This window comes from Bactrocera oleae, chromosome 3 (genome assembly GCF_042242935.1).
Source record: "Bactrocera oleae isolate idBacOlea1 chromosome 3, idBacOlea1, whole genome shotgun sequence".
Taxonomy (NCBI): domain Eukaryota; kingdom Metazoa; phylum Arthropoda; class Insecta; order Diptera; family Tephritidae; genus Bactrocera; species Bactrocera oleae.
The window spans coordinates 91,444,474-91,466,820 of record NC_091537.1 but is presented as its reverse complement, the minus strand read 5'-3'; the positions used below and the strand labels follow the sequence as shown (position 1 = coordinate 91,466,820).

Below are 22,347 nucleotides of genomic sequence, written 5' to 3'. Positions count from 1 at the left end.
AAGAATATTGCGGTCTCAATTCTCTATTATTCACTTGCCCAGTGCGTTGCAATTCCACTTGTTTACAGCCACAAATGCGCACATTTGGCCAAAACATATATTTACATATTGAGGCGAGCACGAAAATTAATGAAATCGCCGCGCACATTACGGCCCAGTGTTCTCTTTTTAACGGTAAAAAATGTTTGGCTTTTGGCTGCGCTCGCTCAGTTGTACTTTCCACCGGCGTTGCTTGCACATTGCTTGCCACTGTGTCATTGAATTGCTCTAGCGATTGTGTACCCATGCACTACAAAATATATTGACAAACTATTAAAAATTATTTAAAAACATAAAATTTGCTTAACTTTAACTCATATATAACATGCCTGCAGCATTACAAATGCACTCAATAGTAGAAATATTGTAGAAAATGACGCCATAATTTCAAACAGACTTCCCGCTACCCAGAAATGTTTATTGCAACTGAAAGTTGCTTTGTGCGAAACGCAAATTTTGGAATTTAATACTCGGAACGTTTCGCAAATGCACGTGGACTTACATGTTTGTACTATTTACATTTACATGTAGGGGAGCCACATATTTTGCGCAGCGGAACGACCCAGTAAGAAATAAACGGTGTTGTTAATATTTCCAAAAAGTTTTTTACTAGGGTTCTCCACCGCTGCAGGGATTTCTGTTAACTTACGGTTGAAAAAAATTAAAACTTGACAAAAAAGCGGACTTTTTTTAACAAGAAATTAACAGTTTTGCTTATTCAAAATTGTGATCGGTTTTGACCAGTCAAAATTCAATTTTTCTTTAGATCAAAATAATGGTAGATCATTGTACTTGTATGGAGAACTATATACCGAAGATGTAGAAAAAATTTGATACATAATTTTTCTCCGAAAAACGCCTTTATATACAAACTGATAGAGCTCATTGACGACTACACTTTAAAAATTTCAAAAGCTTTTTGAGATAACTATTTAAAATTTCGGCATGATATTTTGAAAACTACAACCTTTCGAAATATGAAAAAAATTTTGTTTTTGAATTTCACACTTGGTGTGTCACTTAAAATAGCTATTGTTAATACTTCAAAATTTCCTACTGGGTGTTTAAAGAATGAATAAGCTTCTCTCGAAATAAGTTAAGAGCAAATGCATTTAGCTTACTGCATAATAACTCTATATACATACATATACAGAGTCACTTGAGTGTGTTCAAACAGGTTTTTCTCTGTTGTTGTATTTTGAAAAGTTTGTAAAATGTAGGAAGACGAGCTCAAAACAATGTATGCGGTTTGTTAATGAATTTTATACATGTTTTTTAGAAAGAACAAAATTTATTTCAGTTTATATTATAAACTATTGTATAAAAATTGAATATTAATAGGTGAATAAAATACGGAACAGCATTTGCATTATTTAAAATAATTTAAAATTAAGATTTGGCGGAGCTAAAAGCTCGACGAAGGAAAAAAATGTAATACAGTGCTGAACTCAACTTTAGCCAGAATTTTAATGCATCACCCTGTTTATGTGTAGTTCTATGACGTTTGCTGTGTTTGTGTTAGTAATTCAAGTTAATACCAAAATATTGAGGAAAGCCCGAAGTCGTAATGCATAATGCAACGAAAGTTTTTCGGGTTAAAACTAAAAACATAATATAAAAAAGCTAAAAAGAGCTAAGTAAAAACGATAAGAGCTCTGAGAATAAATGAGAGTAAATAAGCCACAGCTTATAAAGGTACACAGAATTTTTCGTCATATTGTTTCATTAACGCAATAATTTTTTTTTTTAAATTTTTTTAACTAACAAAAATTTTAATTAAATTGCGTTGAAGTAAAAGTTTGTCTAATGAATGATTGAAGAACAATTTAATTTAATTAGCGCCCTTTAAAACCCGATTGCATATTTGTTGAACCACAGGGTGCATAGTTTTTTTCACGGTTTTTGAAGCGAGGGAAGTAAAAAACAAGAAAAAATGTTTACTTCGGCTGCAGCAAAACTATAATACCCTTCACAGGTGCATTTGATAAAAAAGGGTATAAAAAGATCTTTATCATGAATTTGAACGGTACATTTGTGTGGATATTTTCCTGAAGATTTTTGTTAAATAAAAAGTTTTCCAAAAAAAAAAGGTTCTTATCGATTAGCTTGTATGTCAGCCATATCCTATAGTCGTCTGATATCGGCGGTTCCAAAAATTGAGCAGCTTCTTTGAGAGAAAAGTGCGTGTGCAAAGTTTCAGATAGATATCTCAGAAATTGAGGGACTAGTTTGCGTGTATACAATAGACGGACATGGCTATATCGGCTCGTCACCCTGATCACTTATATGTGTATGGTATTAACAGGGCTTTCGATGTTTCCTTCTAAGTGTTACAGTCTTCGTTGAAAACTTAATATACCCTGGGTATAAAAATCGATTAAAAGCATAATATTCATATACATCGATAATCATTACTCAATTTGTCATAGAATTAATTTCCTATACCAGCGCTGTCATTATCTCGTTTTACAACAAATTACACAACAGATCTGCGGTTAAGGAAGTAGTTTCTCATATGCAAAACTGAAAAAGAAAACTTTATTGTATTTTGTAATTATCAATAACAGTGAAATAAATTTCAGTACACACACATATGGATGTATGTATGTGATCTGTAGCTACACTAGTAAATCGAATTTCAATTCATTTAATTTGATTGCAATGTCTTTAGTTTCTAATGTGAAAGCATTAAAGTGCAATGACAATACACATATGTCTAGGAAATACTGTACCGAAATAGAAATAATCAAATCGCAATAGACGAAACCGCAACAGCAAAACTGGTTAGACGCGTTTTATCTAACATCAGCATCAGCGTGTGTCTATGTGTCGCTTTGTGTGATTGTTTGTCAGTTGCATAATCGGGGAAAATCATAAAAAATTGACTAAACCGCACTCGCAGCAGCTGGTTGCTGCCGCAAGACGCTTCACTAACCCAATAGAATCGGCCTGGAAAATGCGCAGAGCGAAGAAATACAGCGAAAAGGCAAAAGCGAGCAAATACGAGTAAGTGAAGTTGAGAACCGGTGGCGAAAAGTAATGAAAAGTGTGCGAAATGTATGGAGCATATAAGATTAAGTAAGTGATTTAATAATTTTTGATACGCCAGTACTCAGATTTTAAAATATCGATGTGAAATCTTGCACATGTCCATTTCTTCCAAAGAACCTGCTTAATTGTCGCATTACCCGATATCGGACTAACTTCACAAAATTTGGCATAAATTACAGCCAGAAGCAACGCTATAACGCTTTTTGCTTGACAATATATCTTTCTGAATTTTGACACATATTATTGCCCAAGACAACGCTACAATTTGTGGAGATATTTGATGGATAGGACTACTATAACATATAGCTGACATACAAATGGGCCGATCACAATCAATTATATTCACCTGCAATTATATTCAGTTAACTAAATTATCAGCCAAGTGACACCACAGGTTGTCAATAACTACGACCCACCCTAATGCATATTCTACCGTAATTTATTCATGTTCACGCAGAGGTAAACATAACCCAGTGCCCCAGGCAAGCGCTGAAAACTTGCAGCGCCGCTTTACCGCACTCCTTTTTGGAGCTGTTTGTTGCACAGTTACTTCGAACTGGTTTGTCTTACTTCATTTATCTCATATGTTTATGATTTTACTCAGTAAGTTAGTCGGTAACAGGAAAACTGCATTGAAAACAAACGCAAAACATAAGAAAATAGTGGGTTTTTATGTGTGTGTGTGTGCGAAATCGCCTATAGTTTTGCTGTTTAGAAGCTGACAGTTGATATTTCAACTTGAAGGCAATGTCCCAGCTAAAGCACAAACACACACGCACACACTAGAAGCACCTTTGAGCGTATTTATGTATATAGTTTAAGTGTGTCCGTCCACCCGCTATGTTGCTGACACATTTGCGCATCAGCGCCCAATCGGCAGACGCAGTCGTGCGGCAAATGAATAGCGGCGTCGGCAGTGGCGACCGGAGTAGCAATCATGTAGGAGTACAACAAAATAGCTGCAATAACCACAATATTCTCTGACTGTGGCTTGCGGTGCTATTGACTGCATTCGTGATCTGTATAGTGTTGTTGTTGTGAATATTGTTGCTGTTGTTGCTATTACTACTTCGCTTGGCAGTTTAAAAAACGTGCATGCGTTTGTCAAAAGCGTACGTCGCGGTTGATGGTAGTGCATTTGCTGATAGCAACAACAACAAAAACTTACTTTGATTTCTTATTTCCAGTTGAATTTTCGATTTGTATAAATTTTCTTTGCATTTCCCTTGCTCACTGAGTTGGAAGTTTCAAAGTGCAAATGACTTTCGGACCAAGTTCTTCGATTTGTTGACTGCGATTACTCACTGAAGCGGCAACACTGCAACAGCTTTAATCTTAAGAGCCGTTATATTTTTTATCGATGTGGGAAAATGTGTTAATTTTTTGCAAAGAGCCTGGATAGAGGAAATGAAAGAAGATTAAGTGTATTTCTGACTGTGAAACTATTCATAAAGTCAACTTGATTGGTGGGTGGCGGCACAAAGCTCTCAAGGTCCGTGTTTTTTTAAGAAATTACGGTCAGTGAGGAACATTTTGACAATTTTAAGCTCGCTTGGTTCTCCCATTTTTATTAAGTACCTGCTAGGAATCGGAAAGAGTCTCAATTTGTTCTGAAAACTAATCTCGAATTTTTTTTTAAAAGCTTTAATAAAAAAAAAAAAAAAATTTAAATCGGATCGTTCAATTTGTATGACAGCTAAGTAGTCTAGTCTAAACAATATTTTCGAAAATTGTAGCCTTACTTTAGACAATAAGTCTTGCCAAATTTCGGTAAGATATTTTATCAAAAAAAAAAAAAGTTTCCATACAAGAACTTAATTCCGTTCGTTCAGTTTGTATGACAGTTCGATATCGGCGGTTCCGACAAATGAGCAGCTTCTTAGGGAAAAAAAGATGTGAGCAAAATTTCATATCGATACTCCAAAAACTGAGCATCTGGTTAACGTATATATAAACAGACGGACGCGAGCTCGTCTAGCTCGCCATATATAATATATTTTATAGGGTCTCCGACGTTTCCTGCTGGGTGTTAGAAACTCCGTGGCGAACGTAATGTACCCTGTACAGGGTATAAAATCAATTTTGATGGCAACTCCTGTTCAAAAGTTCACCCAAGTTTCTAATCCCACGTGTCGCTGTTATATTAATCATTTTCAATCAGAGATCAAACTCGTGCAGCATACATCAGCTGGTTGCATGCAACACACGCAAAATAATGACATACAAACAAAAACAACAAATGGCGTAGTAAGACAAGATAAGCGATGCGGCAGTACAACAGGTTATGTGGTTGTAGGCCAAGTCCACAAGCAAGCACGCATGCGTAAGGAGATGTGCAATAACACAACGTAATGCACAAACATACACACACATACATATGTATATACACAGTTTATGTTATGTAGTAGCTGCTTCAGCCGCATGAGAAATGCGTTGCAATGCCAGACGTCAAAGAGCCACAAGTTGATTTGGTTAGTCAGTCAGCGCGCTGCTGGCTGGCAGGCAAGCCGCTAGTCAGGTCTGGCGATCAGCCGGTCAACCAAGTAACCGAACGGCCTGCCAACCGGTATCATGCGATGACTCTGAGCTGACTTAGCGGTTAATGCGTGTTCTTGTTTATAAATAAACATAATGAAATCAAAGTTGGGCTGCAACTACTACATATTGTTGTTATGTTGTTGTTGTGATTTTTTGCTGCTGGCAATCAGTTATTGCACCATGATTGCACGACTTAATGTGGTATCAATAAACTACATATATACAATCATACACATACACATATACTTTCTTGTGGCTTTGCGCCAACACAGTGTTCTGAGCGCTGTATGTAACTAGTTAATAAAATAGAAGCAGTAAAAGTAATAAAAGTAGTCGTATTGATTACTTGCCACAAAACACTTTTGTAGGTATGTATGTATATATATTGATTATATTGAAGTTTGTTGAAGTGGTAGCAAATACCGTAATTTGCATGGGAACATTTTCTCCTGAGTTTGTTGCAGCAATTACCGCCTTCCCGCCGTTTCGTGCGCTGCAAGTGCTTGCGGGTGTTTCAAGTCGGCGCAAATCAAAAGTTCAGCGTTTTTTACGAAATAAAATAAAGCGAATTGAATAAAAATTCTGTTGATTGACGGAGATTCTATAAATAACATTTTGAACTGGCTTTTGATTGTCAGTTCTCTTCGCTTTTGTATTGTATCTGGTAATTCAGGGCAACAATTGTAACATGTGAACTTTTCTTATGCTTGCGCTCACGTGCGTGCACTTTGGACAGAGCGTGAGAATGCGTGAATGATTATAACGGATATACATATAAAATAGTAGGGACTCTTTAGAAAAAGTATCAAAATTACTCTGTATCTTATTATATTGTTATATTTTAGTCCTGAGTTTAGTATATATTTGTCATACAGGTAAATTAAACTAACAAAAAACAATTTTTACAAAGCCAAAATGTTTTCCAACTTTATCGCAAAATTGCAATACTTTAATTTGCCTCAGAAAATAATATATACCAAATTTCGTGAAGATATCTCTTCAAGTCAAAAGGTGTCCTATACAAAAACTTGATTTTGCTCGGTTAGTTTATATGACAGCTACATCCAATAGTGATCCGATCTGAACGATATCTTCTTGGATTATAGCGAAGCTTTTGGCAGCATGCCACGCCAAATTTTTTTAGGAAATCTTTTCAAATAAAATAGTTTTCATAGAAGAATTTTGAAAGATCCGTTTGTGTAGCAGCTATATCATATAGTTGTCTGATATCGGCGGATGCAACGAATGACCAGTTTGTTGAAGAAAACAGCTGTTGTGGAAAATTTCAGATTGATATCTCAAAAACTGCGGATTTAATATATATACTTTTAAATTTATATATATGTATGTATATTTTATAGGATCTTCTATGTTTAGTAGTTTCTGGCCCTATCCGACTATTGGTTCGCTCGTTATGCATCTTAAAGACTTGAAATGTTATAAATTGAAATATATTGATCTACAAGGTAGTCAATTGATGTCTTCGAGGCGTTAAAGCGATATTTTATAAATCAATAGAGCTTAGTCCGTGCAGTGTCGTATTCTATTTTTCTGTAGCTAAGGCTCGGCGAAGTCTATATATTAAACTTTCGGCCACAAGAAATTATCTTCCGGCTCCATGGTAACCCAAGTGCTATTTTTAGCACTTCTTTTAACGAAGATTTGAGAATTTTTCAAAAGCCTCCACAATTGCAACTCTTCAATTAGAGTAGAAGAGCGGTTTAATAATAGAAAAGTCATTGCAATTTGTTAATTGTGAACTGAGAGCCATGTATGAGCTTTTGAAAATCTTTTTTGTTCATTTAAATTTTTTTTTTCATCTGACTAAGCAAGAAATTGAGTTTCTATCAGTTTCTCAGCAATGTATTTCAATTCTTAATTGTTTGCTTCTCACCATATAAAAAACAATAATATAAACCATGCGAGAAGAATCTCATAAATTAATGATCACTCCCTAAAGCAATTAACACTCCTTTAAATGCAAACACACATCTACTAAAGTATGTCCCCACACACATTGCTATATAGTTTACTGACATAAAAGTTAACTGCAAATGTATTTGGTTAGTAGTGCTCTATAGCTACTCAAACAAGGCAGGCAAAACTGATAGCAGCGTACCGATATGGCAAAATGTTACAGCAGCTTTGTTTCAACCGTTTTTTTAATGGTGAGAGAAACTTTGAAATGAAATGCATATTTAATACAAAAGACACTTAAAGCTCGACCGGTTTTAATTTATTCTCTACCCCCGCATAGTTCGTCGTGTTACAGCAGTGCTCTCTGCTTGATTTGGTGAGCAGTGTTGATGCTGAGTCAACAAATTCACCGCTTTTGGAAAAATTAACAGCAGATCACATCTTCTTTCCGGATGAAATTATGGCGAAGCGAGTTGAATATCAGGATCTCATCGATCCCATTTCAGGCGAAGACGAGGATGAAGAGTCATACGAATTTAAAACTGCTACGGTGTCAGCAACAGAGGAAATGTTGTCTGCTACAAATGACACAGTAATCAGCTATGTGATATTTCCCAAATCCGCTGAGAAAATTTTTCATTGAATAGTGGTCTGTAGAATTATTTCTGTAACTCAAAAAATACTTAACCTTCAGCTTCAAAACTTTTTTACAGTATTCTTAAAATATGTATAAATATTCTCTTTGTTTTAGGCTGTCACTGTCACTCTGAGTGTGCCCCTTGAACTTTACATTTTTTGATTCAAAACTAAAATTATTTTCTTTATATACTTCTAACGACATTTTAAGCTTAAACTCAATCAAATTTTTTATATTATTCTGATGTACGCTACTTTGCTTGCTTGAAATAAATTTCCTACAGGGTGAAATTAAAACTAAATATTAAGTCTCGGAAGCGATGTTGCATTTTTAGCATTTTAATTGAAAATGCTCAAGTGGATTTATTGAATTTAAAATAGTTGTATATTTGAAAGCTAACAATTTTCATGGTATTAGGCGGAATTAAAGTCTTTTGTATACTGAATTCTATATTTAGATGAACTGAATATTTTTCTTTTTTAGTAGTGCTAATGGAAGCTCCGCTCAGCCCAGTTCACTAAGCTTTGAAATTTCCTGTGAATATTTACACAATTTAGCACTATTTTAGAAAATAGAAAACTCATTTACTGAGTATTTTTTTTTCAGACGTCATACCCAGTAATACATAGATATTTATATAATAAATATATATATATACATATATATATTGAAATAAGATTAATGCCAGTTTATGAATAGAAACGTTCATATGTGAAATAAAATACTGCGAATTTTTAAAAATACAGGCAAGTACAAAAGTGACTGCAGACGAAACAGATGCTTTACATAGTAAATATAAGTATATGATTATATAATATTTGTAAAAATGTATGTATGCGAACAAGTACTTGTCCTTTCAGCATCTTTGATTCATATTTTATGTATGTTAATGAAGTGTATTTCGTTAAATTAAGTGGATAAAAATTAACTAATTGGATATTGGCTGCATTCAAGGTGACCTGTTGACCGGTATTAATTAGCTTAACTCTCCTCTAGCTTGAGGTTGAAGTGAAAATTGATAATTATTGCATTTAAAATGTGATCAGTTATATAATTTTACATGTTGAAAAGGGCAATAAAAAATTATTGAATAATTTTAAGCCCACGCGTTCGTATGACAAAGTAAAGACAGCTCTTTCGAAGTGTCATAAATTAGAAGACTAGAAAAGACGAGTAGACTAAAGAGTTTGGTGGGAATAACATAGCGCTAACGCATGTTGGTTAGGTCGTGATATTTTAGTGAAGTGAAAAAAACAAAACAGCCTTACATATTGAAAACGTTCATGAATAAAATAAAACAAAGAAATAGATTTTTTTCGAAATGATTACACACACAAAAAATAAATAAAAAAGAGCTTTGCTAACTAATTTATTAAAAAATAGACATGAAAAAACGTTAACTACGGCGGCACCAAAGCTATAGTAGCCTTAACAGGTGCTTTTTTATAGCATAAAATAGTATAAAAATATAATTTTCTTGATTTTGATCGGTCAGTTTGTATGGCAGCTTATGCTATAGTAATCCGATATGAACAATTTCTTCGAAAATTGTATCGTTGCTTGGGGCAATAAGCTTCCAAATTTTGTTAAGATATTTCGTCAAATTAAAAGGATTCCGATACAAGCGCTTCATTCTGATAGTTTAGTTTGTATGGGCAGCGTCTTGAAGAAAATAGGACTTGTGCAAAATTTCAGATCGATATTTCAAAAACTGAGGGACTAGTTGGTGTTTATACAGATAAATAAACGGACAGACAGACAGACAGACAGTCATACATGGCTAAATCGACTCAGCTCGTCATACTGATCATTTAAATATATACTTTATATGGCCTGCGACGTTTCCTTTTCATTTATAAATATACTTCATATGGTCTACGACGTTACCTTTTGGGTGTTACAAACTTCGTGGCAAACTTAATATACCAAAATAACAATAATAAGTAAATAAAAACATCATAAAAATTATTAATTTAGTACAAAATCTCTTTGTTTATCCATGTGAATTGTGAGAGTTAAATTGCTTTAATTTTTATTGCATTTTATGTAGTATTTTTCTGTCATTGACTGCCATTTTCCGCATATTGTTGGTTTTTAGGCGGAATTACACTTCGCAAATTGTTTCAAATTATTTAAAGCACTTCAGAAAACAACCATTAAAGCTACACCGTTAATTGATAAACACTTATTTAACCAATTACATACATGAATACGTTACAAATACAATATTTTTGAGTAAGTAAATATGTTTTCACTCTTTTTCATTACCAGTATGCCACACCATTTACTCCATTTCTAACATTTGCCACATAATTGCCGGAATGAATTTTTTTTATGAATAAGTGATGAAATAATTTTTATGAATATCACAAATGAAAGTGAAAAAGAAAACTAATAATATTACATAACGAAAAAAAAACGTGAAATAAAATGGCAAAACCTTAAATGGCACGGTTGCATGTGAATATGTGTGCACATATTTAATTACCGTTTGCCGACGATGTAAAGTGGAAAACTTTGTGTGGAGCAAAAAATTTGCATAACGCCATTTCCACAGCAAATTACTGGCGAAAAGGTAGCCAAAAAATATAGTTGTTGTTGTGGCGAAATAAAAAGTTTCGTGCTTAACTATATGCGCTGGCTTGATGGCAAGGTGTGGCATTCGGCAAATAAAAAAATTGCACAGAATTTATGCAAAATACAGATATTATGTAGATTTTCAGCAATTAAAGCTTTAACTTACTATTTTATTGCATTAAAGTACTAAGTTAATTTAATTCATGATTGCGCACATTAGTAAGAAGTTTTAAAATTAATTTAAAATTAAAAGGAAATAATATATATTAATTATATTGGATTCGCGTGTATTTTCTAAAATAAAAAATATTTCTTAAGCTTAAAAATGTATTAAATGAAGCAATTTTTTTTTTTACCAGAGCAAGTTTTTAATTTCAAATTTAGGACAAACCCTAGCTAGAAATTAAAAAAATAATTGAATTCTGAAAAAAATGATAAAAAATAAATTGCACCTCAAAAAAAATATATAACTAATTTTATTTTTAAGAGTTTTCTTTTTTATCCACGCACTTCGCACTTAAACATTTGACCTTAAATTCCTTTTTGTCAAAATTCGTCTGCTGTTCACTAAAGCAGTACTTTAAAAGTCTCACAAGAGCACTTTTATTAACCCAATTATAAAGTTTTATTAACCATCGTAAACTTCACGGCTTACATAAAAGATTTACGCCATACATTATATGGCTCAAACTTTTAGCAAACCATCAACGCTTTGCGTTCCTCTCGTTTGCGCGTATAACAAGTAGGACGGCTTATCGTACGCTGCGTATGCGTGACATGCTTACACACACACACCCATAAACACACGCAAATAGCTGTTTTCACTGGTGCAACTTTACTATATATGGGTGTGAGTGTGTGTTTTACAGCATTTCAGCGCTCTTATAAAGCCAGCACTTCTTGAACTCGAGTGGATATACCTGTGATATTTTGCACGTCTTGCGTTTAAATTTTATAGCAACGCTTCCTTCTTATTTTCGCTCTTTTCAACACACACGCTCAGTTGAGTGACTTATGTATGACAGCTGATAGGCGTGACATTGAATATATGAGAAACAGAAATGTGTAAGTTGCTTGGTGTGCAGAGATTGCTGTGAAGAATAGCTTCAAATACAGGCTATTTAAAAACTTATTAAATATAAGCTTTATTTTGGTGTATTCAAAAAATATTGAAAGAATATTGAAAACTTTGAAGTGGGTAATATAGTCTAAAGCCCTAAATTCTGAGCACTTTTGTTAATTGAAAAAAATAATAACTTGCCAAAAGGTTATGCCTCATTTAAGTGGAAGGGAAAAAAGTCGCGTTACTCGTCGTTAGGGTTTGTACTTTGTGGTCATTGGGGAAATAAAACAATAACGGTTTCTTGAGTACTCGATTAGATTAGATAAGGATAGAGTAATGCACTGCGACCTATGGTCTATTGTGCCCTCTCTTGAGTACTACAAATGTCATTATCGTATGAATCAACAAAACTGGAAAAAAAAATATTTTTTCATAAAATGGCGGCTACTCTAAAATAAATTTCGATTTCTTCACAATTTCTTTACTTTCCTCACAATTTTTAAAAATATTACAAATCAGAAATTTACAGTTTTTAGTTGCTCATAAGTTAGTGAAATAGAGATACTTGCTAAATTTCTAGTAAGTAGACATATTAGAACTTAAAATATTGTGCCGACCGAATCGAAAAAAGTAATTTCCAGAAAAAAGCATTTAAAATTTCCTCGTCCGCCTAAATCAGTCTAGTTGTCCTGACATTAAAGCAGCTATTAATTCGAAAATAGCTTTAGTTTTTAGAAATCCGATTAGTCAGATATTTTTGTATATAATTTATCGAAATGAAAAATATTTTTTTTTTTTCAAGTTTTTAAAGAGAAATGTTTTTAGTCAAGCTCACTGTAGTTGCATATGGTTATTGTTTTGTATATAGTTGCCATAGTCATTATAAATTGCAGATAGAGTTATTTATATAGTCTCAGAATTTGAGCTTTTAAGTAAGATACCATAAATTATATGAACTATTAGACCATAGTCGTAAAATGCAGCATTTTGTGCGCCCCAGCAGAAATATCCTCCCCAGTAGAAACATTGCTTCTTTGGTTAAGCGATGATTTTCTTTCAAAGCAAGTCTTTTTACAATTCGTCCATGCACATGTGTGGTGTGATTTCTTCATTGTATTACAGCGTATAAGTAGAAAGTATATTTATTTTATTTATATATCGCATTATTCCTTATTTTTATGTTCGGTGCTTGCCCACAACATAAATGTACACTTATATATCGTCGGCTAAAGTTCAAAAGCTCAGCAGTCAAGTTCAGCTTATAACCCTTGCTCTTTTCCTAATGCACGAACCATTGCATTGATCCTGCAAGCAATAAATTTCCGCTGTTATATATATAAATATATATATATATACGTATGTATATACTTATTTGAGTTTTTAATAACACACAGTTTCTAGGCACTTTGTTGCCATAATCGATTTTAAAGTGAGCAATAAAGCATTTTTATTGCCTACTTAGCGAGCAGCAAATAGTGCAAATAATATAAAAGTGAAACATTGATAATGTAGATCCAGTGAGTATGAACTTATGACTTATACATGTACATATAACCCTATATGTTAGTATATGTTAGCATGACCTTACAAAACATTCAATTGGGACGCGCTACATCGAACAAATATTTTAACACTTATTATTGTTCACATAGTTCATGGACAGTTGATGATTTATTGATGGACCTTCAGTTTAAGAAATTCAAATGTATTGATATTCTTAAGCAGATTAATATACTATATAAACGTAAGTATGGAGACTCAATCAGCAGTATGCACTCTCCCTTTTAAAGATTCCTGAGCTGATGTTTTTTTTTTCAATATTATAAATATCAGGCTGTGACGCCGATAATATCAACGATCTGTATTTCATTGAGACAAAATGATGGTTATAGAACACTTCGAGTTTATCTTCGATATGTGTGCTATTAAGTAGCCAATGTGTAGCAAAGGCTTGACAAAAATCTCAAATTAATTTAATTTACTAATAAATCAGAACTATATTTGTAGAGAAGGGATGTGGTTGGTGCTTAAGGGACACACCTTGCGTGAAATATTAAAACAATAATTCATTCTGTATATAGTATAGTATAGCTTGGTAGGCCAAAAACGACCAACATTTTGAGTAAAATTTAACTTTTTATTTAAAAAGCGCCAGCATTTTCAGTCATACGGACACTATTTTCTAGATAATTTTTTTTTTATATTTCAATCACGGAGAAGTCCAGATTAACTGCAACAGTGGACACCCTTTTCTTAGCGCCGTCGGAGATTGCGTGTAACTCGAGAAATATTTTTTGTGTGTTCCTAATAGTTCATGCCAAAAAACAAAATATATTACATATTGTAGAATCAAATTTTTTTTCAGAATTATTTGTTTTTAAATTACAGCCTTTAAGCAAGTTTCTTTAAATACCATATAACAAATTCGTGAACAAATGCTCAAAATGTTGCTCATACGCACCCACACTCACTACAAAAAATATGTTTTTACTGTGCATGAATAACACATATTTATTATGATGACTTTTTTATATTTTTATTTTATTTTATAATATTTAAGCTGCTTTTTCTGTATATTCACATGCAAGTACAGTAGCATTTTAATCTCACATTATTTTATTTTTTCAATAAAAATCGAGCACAAATTCACAATTGCACACTTAAAGTCTCCCGCGTGGTTGCATTTAACAACGAAGGCATTTCGATCGCTGAATTTATTTGCTTGCTTGTTATATTTTTGTGTTTGTTACATTTCAGTTGACAGCCTCACAATCACAGCTATATAATAACAGCTTTGAATTTTGTATATAAATGTGTCCTTGCAAGTATTCACGCCCGAGCAACACCTTGTCGAGTGTTATTGCCGAGGCAGCCGTAATTTCACGGCGCCTCACTTAAAACAAGGCTTCACACGCCTTTGTGCATTACATTTCTTTGTTACTTCGCGCTTTCATTTCATTTGTAGTGTTCTACCTTTGTGTTTATGTATAAGTTCCTTGCTTTTATTTGCAACAGTATCCAACCCTGCCTTTTGTTTATGCTTTGTGTTTCTAAAATTGGGCATTTTGTTTGTTTTCCAACTTTCTACTTCATTTGCTCATCAGCATTTGTCTGCTTGCGTATGTGTGTTGGTGTTGTGTATGTGTTTTAGTGTATATGTTCCCCATGTGCTTTCATCTCTTTGCAAGCGTATGTCTTTCAGTTTGCTTGCGTTAAATAAAGCAAACGTTTCTGATGTGCAAATTATCTGGTGTTTGCTGTATTAGCATATAAATTCACATTATAATTTTATTCCTTACATTTTACCTATGTAAAGATACGTACATCGCTGTTTAGCTATGTGTATATACCACAGATAATACGAGTTTAATGTTACTTGCGTAGAATTTCTATAAAGCATTGTTCTTGTGTTGTTTTTTTATTGTCTGTGCATACATAACGGTCTACTAGAAGCAAGGGCTGTTGCGCAGAGTATTCACTTGTTTATGCTAATTGATTATGTTAGCTTGAGAAATCAGAATCTGGCTTATTTACATAATCTAAGAGCTCACTAATTATTTCGATGAATTCAATTGCTTTCAAAAGCTTGGCTAATTTTGCTCTTTATTTTCGACATAAATTTGGAGTTTTAAGTATAATAATGTACTATCTACTGTTTTATGTGTCTTTTATAATACTACTGTTGATCCACAGACGAAATATCTAAATTTGTATAACTTGAGATTATTTAAACTTTAAAAGGCCTTACTTCTTCCATTCCCAATCAATTTATGGCATTAGAAATAAGCTTTTTTTGAATCTGTTGTGGAAAAATACTATATAGTATACAGTGTACCTATATAGGTTAGATTTGGTTATGTCATGTAGTTGATTCTCGCAGCAAAGGTAATATTTGGACAGCTATGAACTCAAAGCATCTAGCCATGGATCATCAGACTTTTATAGATCGACGAAGCGCTTTGAACCGACTACAAATTTATTATGTTGGCTAATTTTAATCTCAGCAACTTCGCCAGATTCGTCGAAAGTGTGTAAATAATTCCACCTCGGCTTCTTCTACATTGTTAAGCTGTCAATAAATAGAGAAAGAAGATACTATATAATATCTTCTATGCGAATGCAATACTTTAGGAAAATTACTACGACTACTATAGGAAAAGAATTACAACTGTCAGTCGAGAATTTATTGACGGTGTCTCGGAGGTTACACAAATAAAACTTTTGATACTGAGGAACTTTATCAGTAGCACAAGCTGCAGGTAGGTCGTAATAGAGTGAGGGGAATTCAGTTCAATTTCATCACGCAGCACGTGAACCTATTGGAGTGTGGCCAGTCAGAACGCTTACCATGACGGCGGAATAAACCTTGCTAAGAGCAAGTAGTTCAGAGGACTACTTGCGTTACACTTTGGGCAAGAAGATAGAAGAAGATTTCGCAGTCGTACAAGTCTTGGTTACATCCCTTGCCAAGCTCACGGGAGATCCAAGTAACCGACGCTAGAGTCGACGAAGGCAGCGGAGTACCAACACATTGCCAATCTGACGAAATTAGGGTAATCTTGCCCTTTCTAGCAAACTTAACGGCTTTGTCATTGTCATTCCTTTACAGTTCTTGAGCGTACTGTCTGCGTGTTTAGGGTCAGTATTGCAGTGTTTTATCAGCAAGAACCACTTTATTAAACGTACTTGGAATATATTATAAAATTAAATTTTGAATTAAAAGTTCCTATTTTAAACAATATATATTTTTGTTTTCGCGAAAACATATATATTTCTTTAAAGAAAGTTCATTCATTCATCAGTAGTTTTAAATTTCTACAACAACTATCCATTGTATGATAATTAAATCTTTTAGTCATTCCTTCAGACCACTCAAAAATTTCTTAATTTGATGAAATAAAATATGTGCCTACTTCTTTGAAATTTTAAATTTTTTGAAATCCATAACTTTTCTTTAGGTAAAAAAAAAATAAAATTAAAAAAAATTATTTCACTTATATCTTTTTTTCATCTTCGTGCATAGCTTTCCACTTGATTCGAAAAACTATGCTTGTTAGCTTCAGAACACAATAAATTTAGTATTATTCAAATATTTATAGCAAAAATATGGTCTTGTATGTAGAGTTAAATTGTATATTTTCTTACAAGCTAAATTGGACAAATATTCCACTATATTTCACAAATGCATAGAGAAATTTATGTTGTCTTGTCACCTAAAGCTTTGGTTATTTGTGACAACCATTAAAACACATTTCTGTACGCAATATTAATTATGGTTGTCTACTGGCACGTGTACATATAGCTAACATATATATTTAGTAGCAACAACAACCGCAAACAAATAAATGTGCAATTAAAGAGGCGTGAAAGTGCTGAAGTGACAATCTGGCATAAAAAAGGTTGGATGGAAATAATAAATGGTTAGTTTGTTGAAAATGTATGGAAAAAGTGGACACTTATATGTATAGGTGTGTTAAATTTGATGTACTTGTATATCTAAGATTGTCTTAACATGATTAATTAAAATAGTACTGCCCGCAATTATTTTTGAGCTCCAGGATATTATCTTGTATGACGAGATTATATAGATTTTGTAAGAAATATATGGTAGTCATGAATATTTTGACTTATTCCATTTGAACGCCATTAAAAAAACATTAAAAAACTATTTGTTTGCTTAAAGTTGAATGAGTAATTGTGGATTAGACTTTACTGGAATCATATGATATACTTGTACTTAGATTTCGTATAAGAAAATTTTAAAACATTTGGAACTCATGTGGTTGCATAATATATCACAATGAATAGAAGTCTTTCAATCATATATTTCCAAATATTTCTCTATATATAGAAAAACTATTATACTCTGTAGCAAAAGGTTGCGGGAGTATCAAAAATGCCATTTGGAGATTATTTCTCTAAATTAAAATTAATTTTCGATTTTACATTCAAGATTTCTTTATTAAAGAAAAATATTTAAATCACTTTAATAAATTTTTTTTTGCAGATTTTATCAACTCATGCGCGTTCTAAAAACAAGATAAGTGAAAAGTGCATTGCAGCATTTAAATAATATGAAACCAGCTGTTTCACTAATGGAGAAACGTTGTCCATATCACATTGCAAGAAAAACTATGAAAAGTTAGACAACTTTCATGAAAATATGAAATTAGCTAAAACATCTAAGCACCGAGGTGAGTAGTCAATCAAATGTAGTTTAGTTCAACATAAAATAAGAAGCTTTAATATTGCAGCTAGCTGCCAGCTTTCGTAAAATATTGTATAAGCTATATTCAATGTGAATTTCAGTTATTACAAATAAGTTTTATTAAAGGAATTCCAGCATTAAAGTCATTATACAAGCATAATCAATCTATAATGTTTTATATGGCAAGAACCCACCGGAAAACAAGAAAAAATATTAACCTCGGCACTACCGAAACTATAAAACCCTGCAACCCTGCTCATGTGCATTTCTTAGAGCAAATAAGGGTAAACAAATATTTGTCTTACTTTCCATCGGTCAGTTTGTATGGCAGCTATAAGCTATCGTCGTGCGTTCTAAACAATATGTGCGGAGATTGTAGTGTTGCCTTAGACAATAATCGATGCCAGATTACGTGAAGCTAACTTGTCAAATTAAAAAGTTTGCCATACAAGGACTTAAGTTTAGTTGTTCAAACGCATGGTAGCTATATGCTATAGTTGTCTGATCTAAATCATTTCCTAAGATATTATAGTGATGGTTTGGCTTATAACCTAGGCAAAATTTTGTTAAGATACCTCGTCAATACAAAAAGTTTTTCATACAAGAACTTAAGCTTGAACGGTCTATTTGTATAACAGCTACTATATGCTATAGCGATCCGATATACGATATAGTACCGTCAAATGAGCAGCTTCTAGGTGAGAAAAGTGTGTGTGCAAAATTTCAAATCAATATATCAAAAACTAAGGAACTAATTCGCGTATATGCAGACAGACAGACGGACATGCTTATCAGTTATACATATATTTTGTAAGGTCTGCAACGTTTTCTTTTGGGATTTACAAACATCGTGACAAAATTAATACACCCTGTTCAGGGTATAATGATACAATCCTTGAGTGCGCCATTGCGTATGAGTGACATTTGTAGACCAATAAAGAGCAGCGCATGCTTTAATGCTTCACAGTTCAAAGTATTTTCTTATTACATTAATACTACTTAAGAACAATACACTTTTTATTGTAATACAAATTTCAACTCAACTCAAGAAATAACTTGCCGACTTTTTATTTAATCAATTTGCGCCTTTTTGCCTTTTATCTATTCACAAGCAAAGGTAATTGCTTTTCGAGTTCACATCTCATGCTAATCTCAAATACCTTTTGCCTTTTAACAATGCATAATTTAATGATAGAAACAGAATGAAATGAAAAACTATCATTCGTTGTATACATTTTTGCGTCCCAGCAATTCAACTAAAATTACAAATCAACAAATGGCATTGGCGCAAACAAGAAGAAATGCCCGGCATTCATTCCGCATTATTCAAATTGACTGCACAGTCTAGCAATGTCAACTAGGCAACGCCGAAGATATAAATGCAAATTAAAACTGGCAGCAATGGTCGGGCAGTAGATTAGTGTAGCGCCAGCAAGGCTGCCACGTTCCGGAAGGGGGGAGGGGTGTGATGATGTGTATATGCAAACTGTGCGCCGGATTACAATGCTCACGTTAGCATTGAAAATATTTTATTATTGTAATTTGTAAGTAAGAATGAAAATAGTGAAAGTGAAAATAGTTGCTCGTTGATGGCATGCTGGTCGAGCTCTATTTGCTTTCCTAAAAAAAGCCAACTAATTAAATTCCCTATAATTGAGTAATGCACAACGGACAGGTGAAATGGAAAACTCTGTCATCAGTTGAGAATTGTTGCGGTGTCAATTAAATGCTGTTCAGTGTGAACTCAATTTAATTGCTGGAAATTGCAGGAAATTTCAATGTGCAGAAAAGAGCTTTTTTAAAATAGGAAACCAATAAATAATGATACACAGAAATAGTTTACAATTTAGAGCATAAATGATAAGAATTAATGGGATAGCTGGCATTTCAAGGACACGCCGAATAAACTCAATTAATTTTAGAGCACATATAAACAGTTTATATTTCATATAGGAGCACTTATTCGTTAGTTCTTATAACATATTGTACTTTATGGAATACTATTTAAACCCTGAACAATTTTTTAAAAATAATTTTAGGTAGTTATTTCACGAGCTTTCACACTTCCTGCAGCTAAATATTCTATTTTCAACAAATATATGTGGTTCACAAGTACTTCCATATTTGCTTTTACAAACACATGTGTTAGTGTGCAAAGCAGCTCCCAGCTACATCCTCTTAATCACGTGGCTTAACATGTGCATGCAGCAACTTTTCAACAACTTTTTAAATGTAACTAAGCTCAGCTTAGTTGCAACTTACCCTCGTTTGCGTTGAGATGTCGCTGGTGGTTGAAAACCACTCTAACAATAGACAATGTTGCTTAGTGGTGATATGGGATTTAAAACTTTTGTAAAATGCATGCAATTCTGTGTAAATAGCAGAAGTAATGGCTACGCATGAGCTTACTAACTGTTTCATACTATCTAAAATATACTAGTTAATATGGCAGTGATTTCTATATTTTTATTTAAAATGTTTCGCATTAACATATTACAAACTTTTTGTTATAATGTTTATCAAGTTATCTGCAAATCAAAAAAAAACGCGTTTCTTCGTAACTTTTATTTTGGAGAGGCTTTTTTATTTAAAAATTAAATAATTAAAATTACTTTTACAGAATTTAATGCACTAATATTGAAAAATGTTTGATATCGTTGGTTACGTAGCCGATATCCAGTAAAAACTACGAAAAAATGTGTCTGACCTGAAAAACTTAAAGTTATCTCAAAGCCAAAGCATCAAAATAGATAATTTTTTTTTTTATATTTTAAGGTTCGACAAAATGGCGACTTCGTAAAAAAAAGTTTTCTATGTTAAAAATTTAAACTTCAGAGTTGCTTAAACTATCGATTAATATCAAAACTCTTATTCCTCTATCATTACCTGACTAATATGAATATGCTGTAAGGAATTTCAAGACGATCAGTTTAACCGTTTTGAAGAAATTTTTCTCACATATTCTTAATAGCGTTTCGAGAAAAGCACGTTTTAAGTTTTGGGAGGCATTACACTAAGGTAAAAATTTCTTACAAGTAGGCGCTTATATCGAAAAATATCATATCAACTCAAAATTTCTCGAGAATATTCTCAAATATATGTACATACTTTTGCAGTATATAATATAAATAATATATGCAAAAAAATAAACAGTTTTTGTTAAATTCCCAAATGTGTTTATATGAATGTAGGCTAAAGATTCACAGGGAGATATTCACACTTGCCTAAGATTTATTCTTCATAAATGCAGTTTCGATGACTCTTATCACCTACACCATAAAACTAAACAAATTCATATTCAAAATATGTTTTTTTTTCAATTTCTACCGCTCTCTTAACTTTCCCAACAGCATCCCATAAGCAGAAGTTCTACATACGCCATGGCAGCCTCATTAAAGCGCATTAACTAAGCAAAATATATGTTACAAATATTTCCATTCAATCAAATCTGGCAACTGCGCCATGAAGTGAAAGATTTTTCAATGAGAAAATTCAATTCCATCTCGCTTATATTAAATGCTGAAAATCTAAGCGTAAAACTTGTTACAACTCAGCGTGGGTGCGACGAAGCCGAACGCCGAGCGAAACGAAAAACTAGAAGACCACAAGCTGAAACCCAAATGGGGATGTAAAAACTGCGCGCCGAGATGTAACAAAATATAATGAAAAGCCTTGCGAACAACCGAAAAAATGTAAAGCAAAACAAATTTAATATTTTTGTTGTTGCTGGCTGGCTTGCTTGTGGCAGTGTATATGAGTGGAATGGGAAACGGCAAAAATTGCTTCCGCTCATGCACTCAGTCGTTTAGCGTATAAAATATATATTTATTATGCTGTGTTGTTGCTGCAGTGGCTGAAATAAAAGCAAAAAAAGTGCAAATACAAAAAAACAAAAAACAACTTGTAAACAAAGCGATGAAAAATCGCAGGCAAAGAATTTATTGCCAAGTGTCAAGGGTGTACGATTACAGCTGCGAGAGTGTTGCAAGAAGAATCTGTTGCTGTCTGTGAGGCTGAGCTACCTCGCTGCTGTTTTGGCTAGCGGTATTTGTAAATAACACTTACACATACCTAAATCTGTAATCTTACACATGAGTGTAATGCACAATACAATCGCAAACTTACACCAAAACACACATGAGCATAAAGATGTAGATATTAGTACATATGTACATATCTTGTTTGCTTACATTTATGCAGCTTAGTTGGGGGAGACTACCACACATATATACCAACAATTTCAAGTGCGACCTTCGCCGAGCAAAAGTAAATCTGAAGGCACGCTTATGGTTGCTCGGCTGGCGCATGAGTATTTAG

At 33.2% G+C, this 22,347-nt stretch overlaps 2 protein-coding genes across 3 annotated transcripts in view; both read left to right on the top strand.

Annotated features, from left to right (window-relative positions):
* The window catches only part of LOC106626542 (uncharacterized), a 120,729-nt gene that overhangs the window by 69,996 nt on the left and 28,386 nt on the right, over positions 1 to 22,347 (top strand). Inside the window, exon 3 of the mRNA XM_036359982.2 lies at positions 17,830 to 18,016. The gene's annotated coding sequence lies outside the window, so the exon portion shown is untranslated. The remainder of the gene's footprint in view (positions 1 to 17,829; positions 18,017 to 22,347) is intronic.
* LOC106623582 (uncharacterized) lies at positions 7,704 to 8,483 on the top strand. 2 transcript variants are annotated; one of them, XM_070106464.1, is made up of 3 exons: positions 7,704 to 7,796; positions 7,886 to 8,194; positions 8,297 to 8,483. In XM_070106464.1, the coding sequence occupies exons 1-2, from the start codon at positions 7,752 to 7,754 to the stop codon at positions 8,186 to 8,188; spliced, it is 348 nt and encodes a 115-aa protein (XP_069962565.1). In that variant the 5' UTR covers positions 7,704 to 7,751; the 3' UTR covers positions 8,189 to 8,194; positions 8,297 to 8,483. The 2 variants fall into 2 exon arrangements, with proteins under 2 accessions (XP_069962565.1, XP_014098628.3); XM_014243153.3 differs by having other exon boundaries at positions 7,886 to 8,483.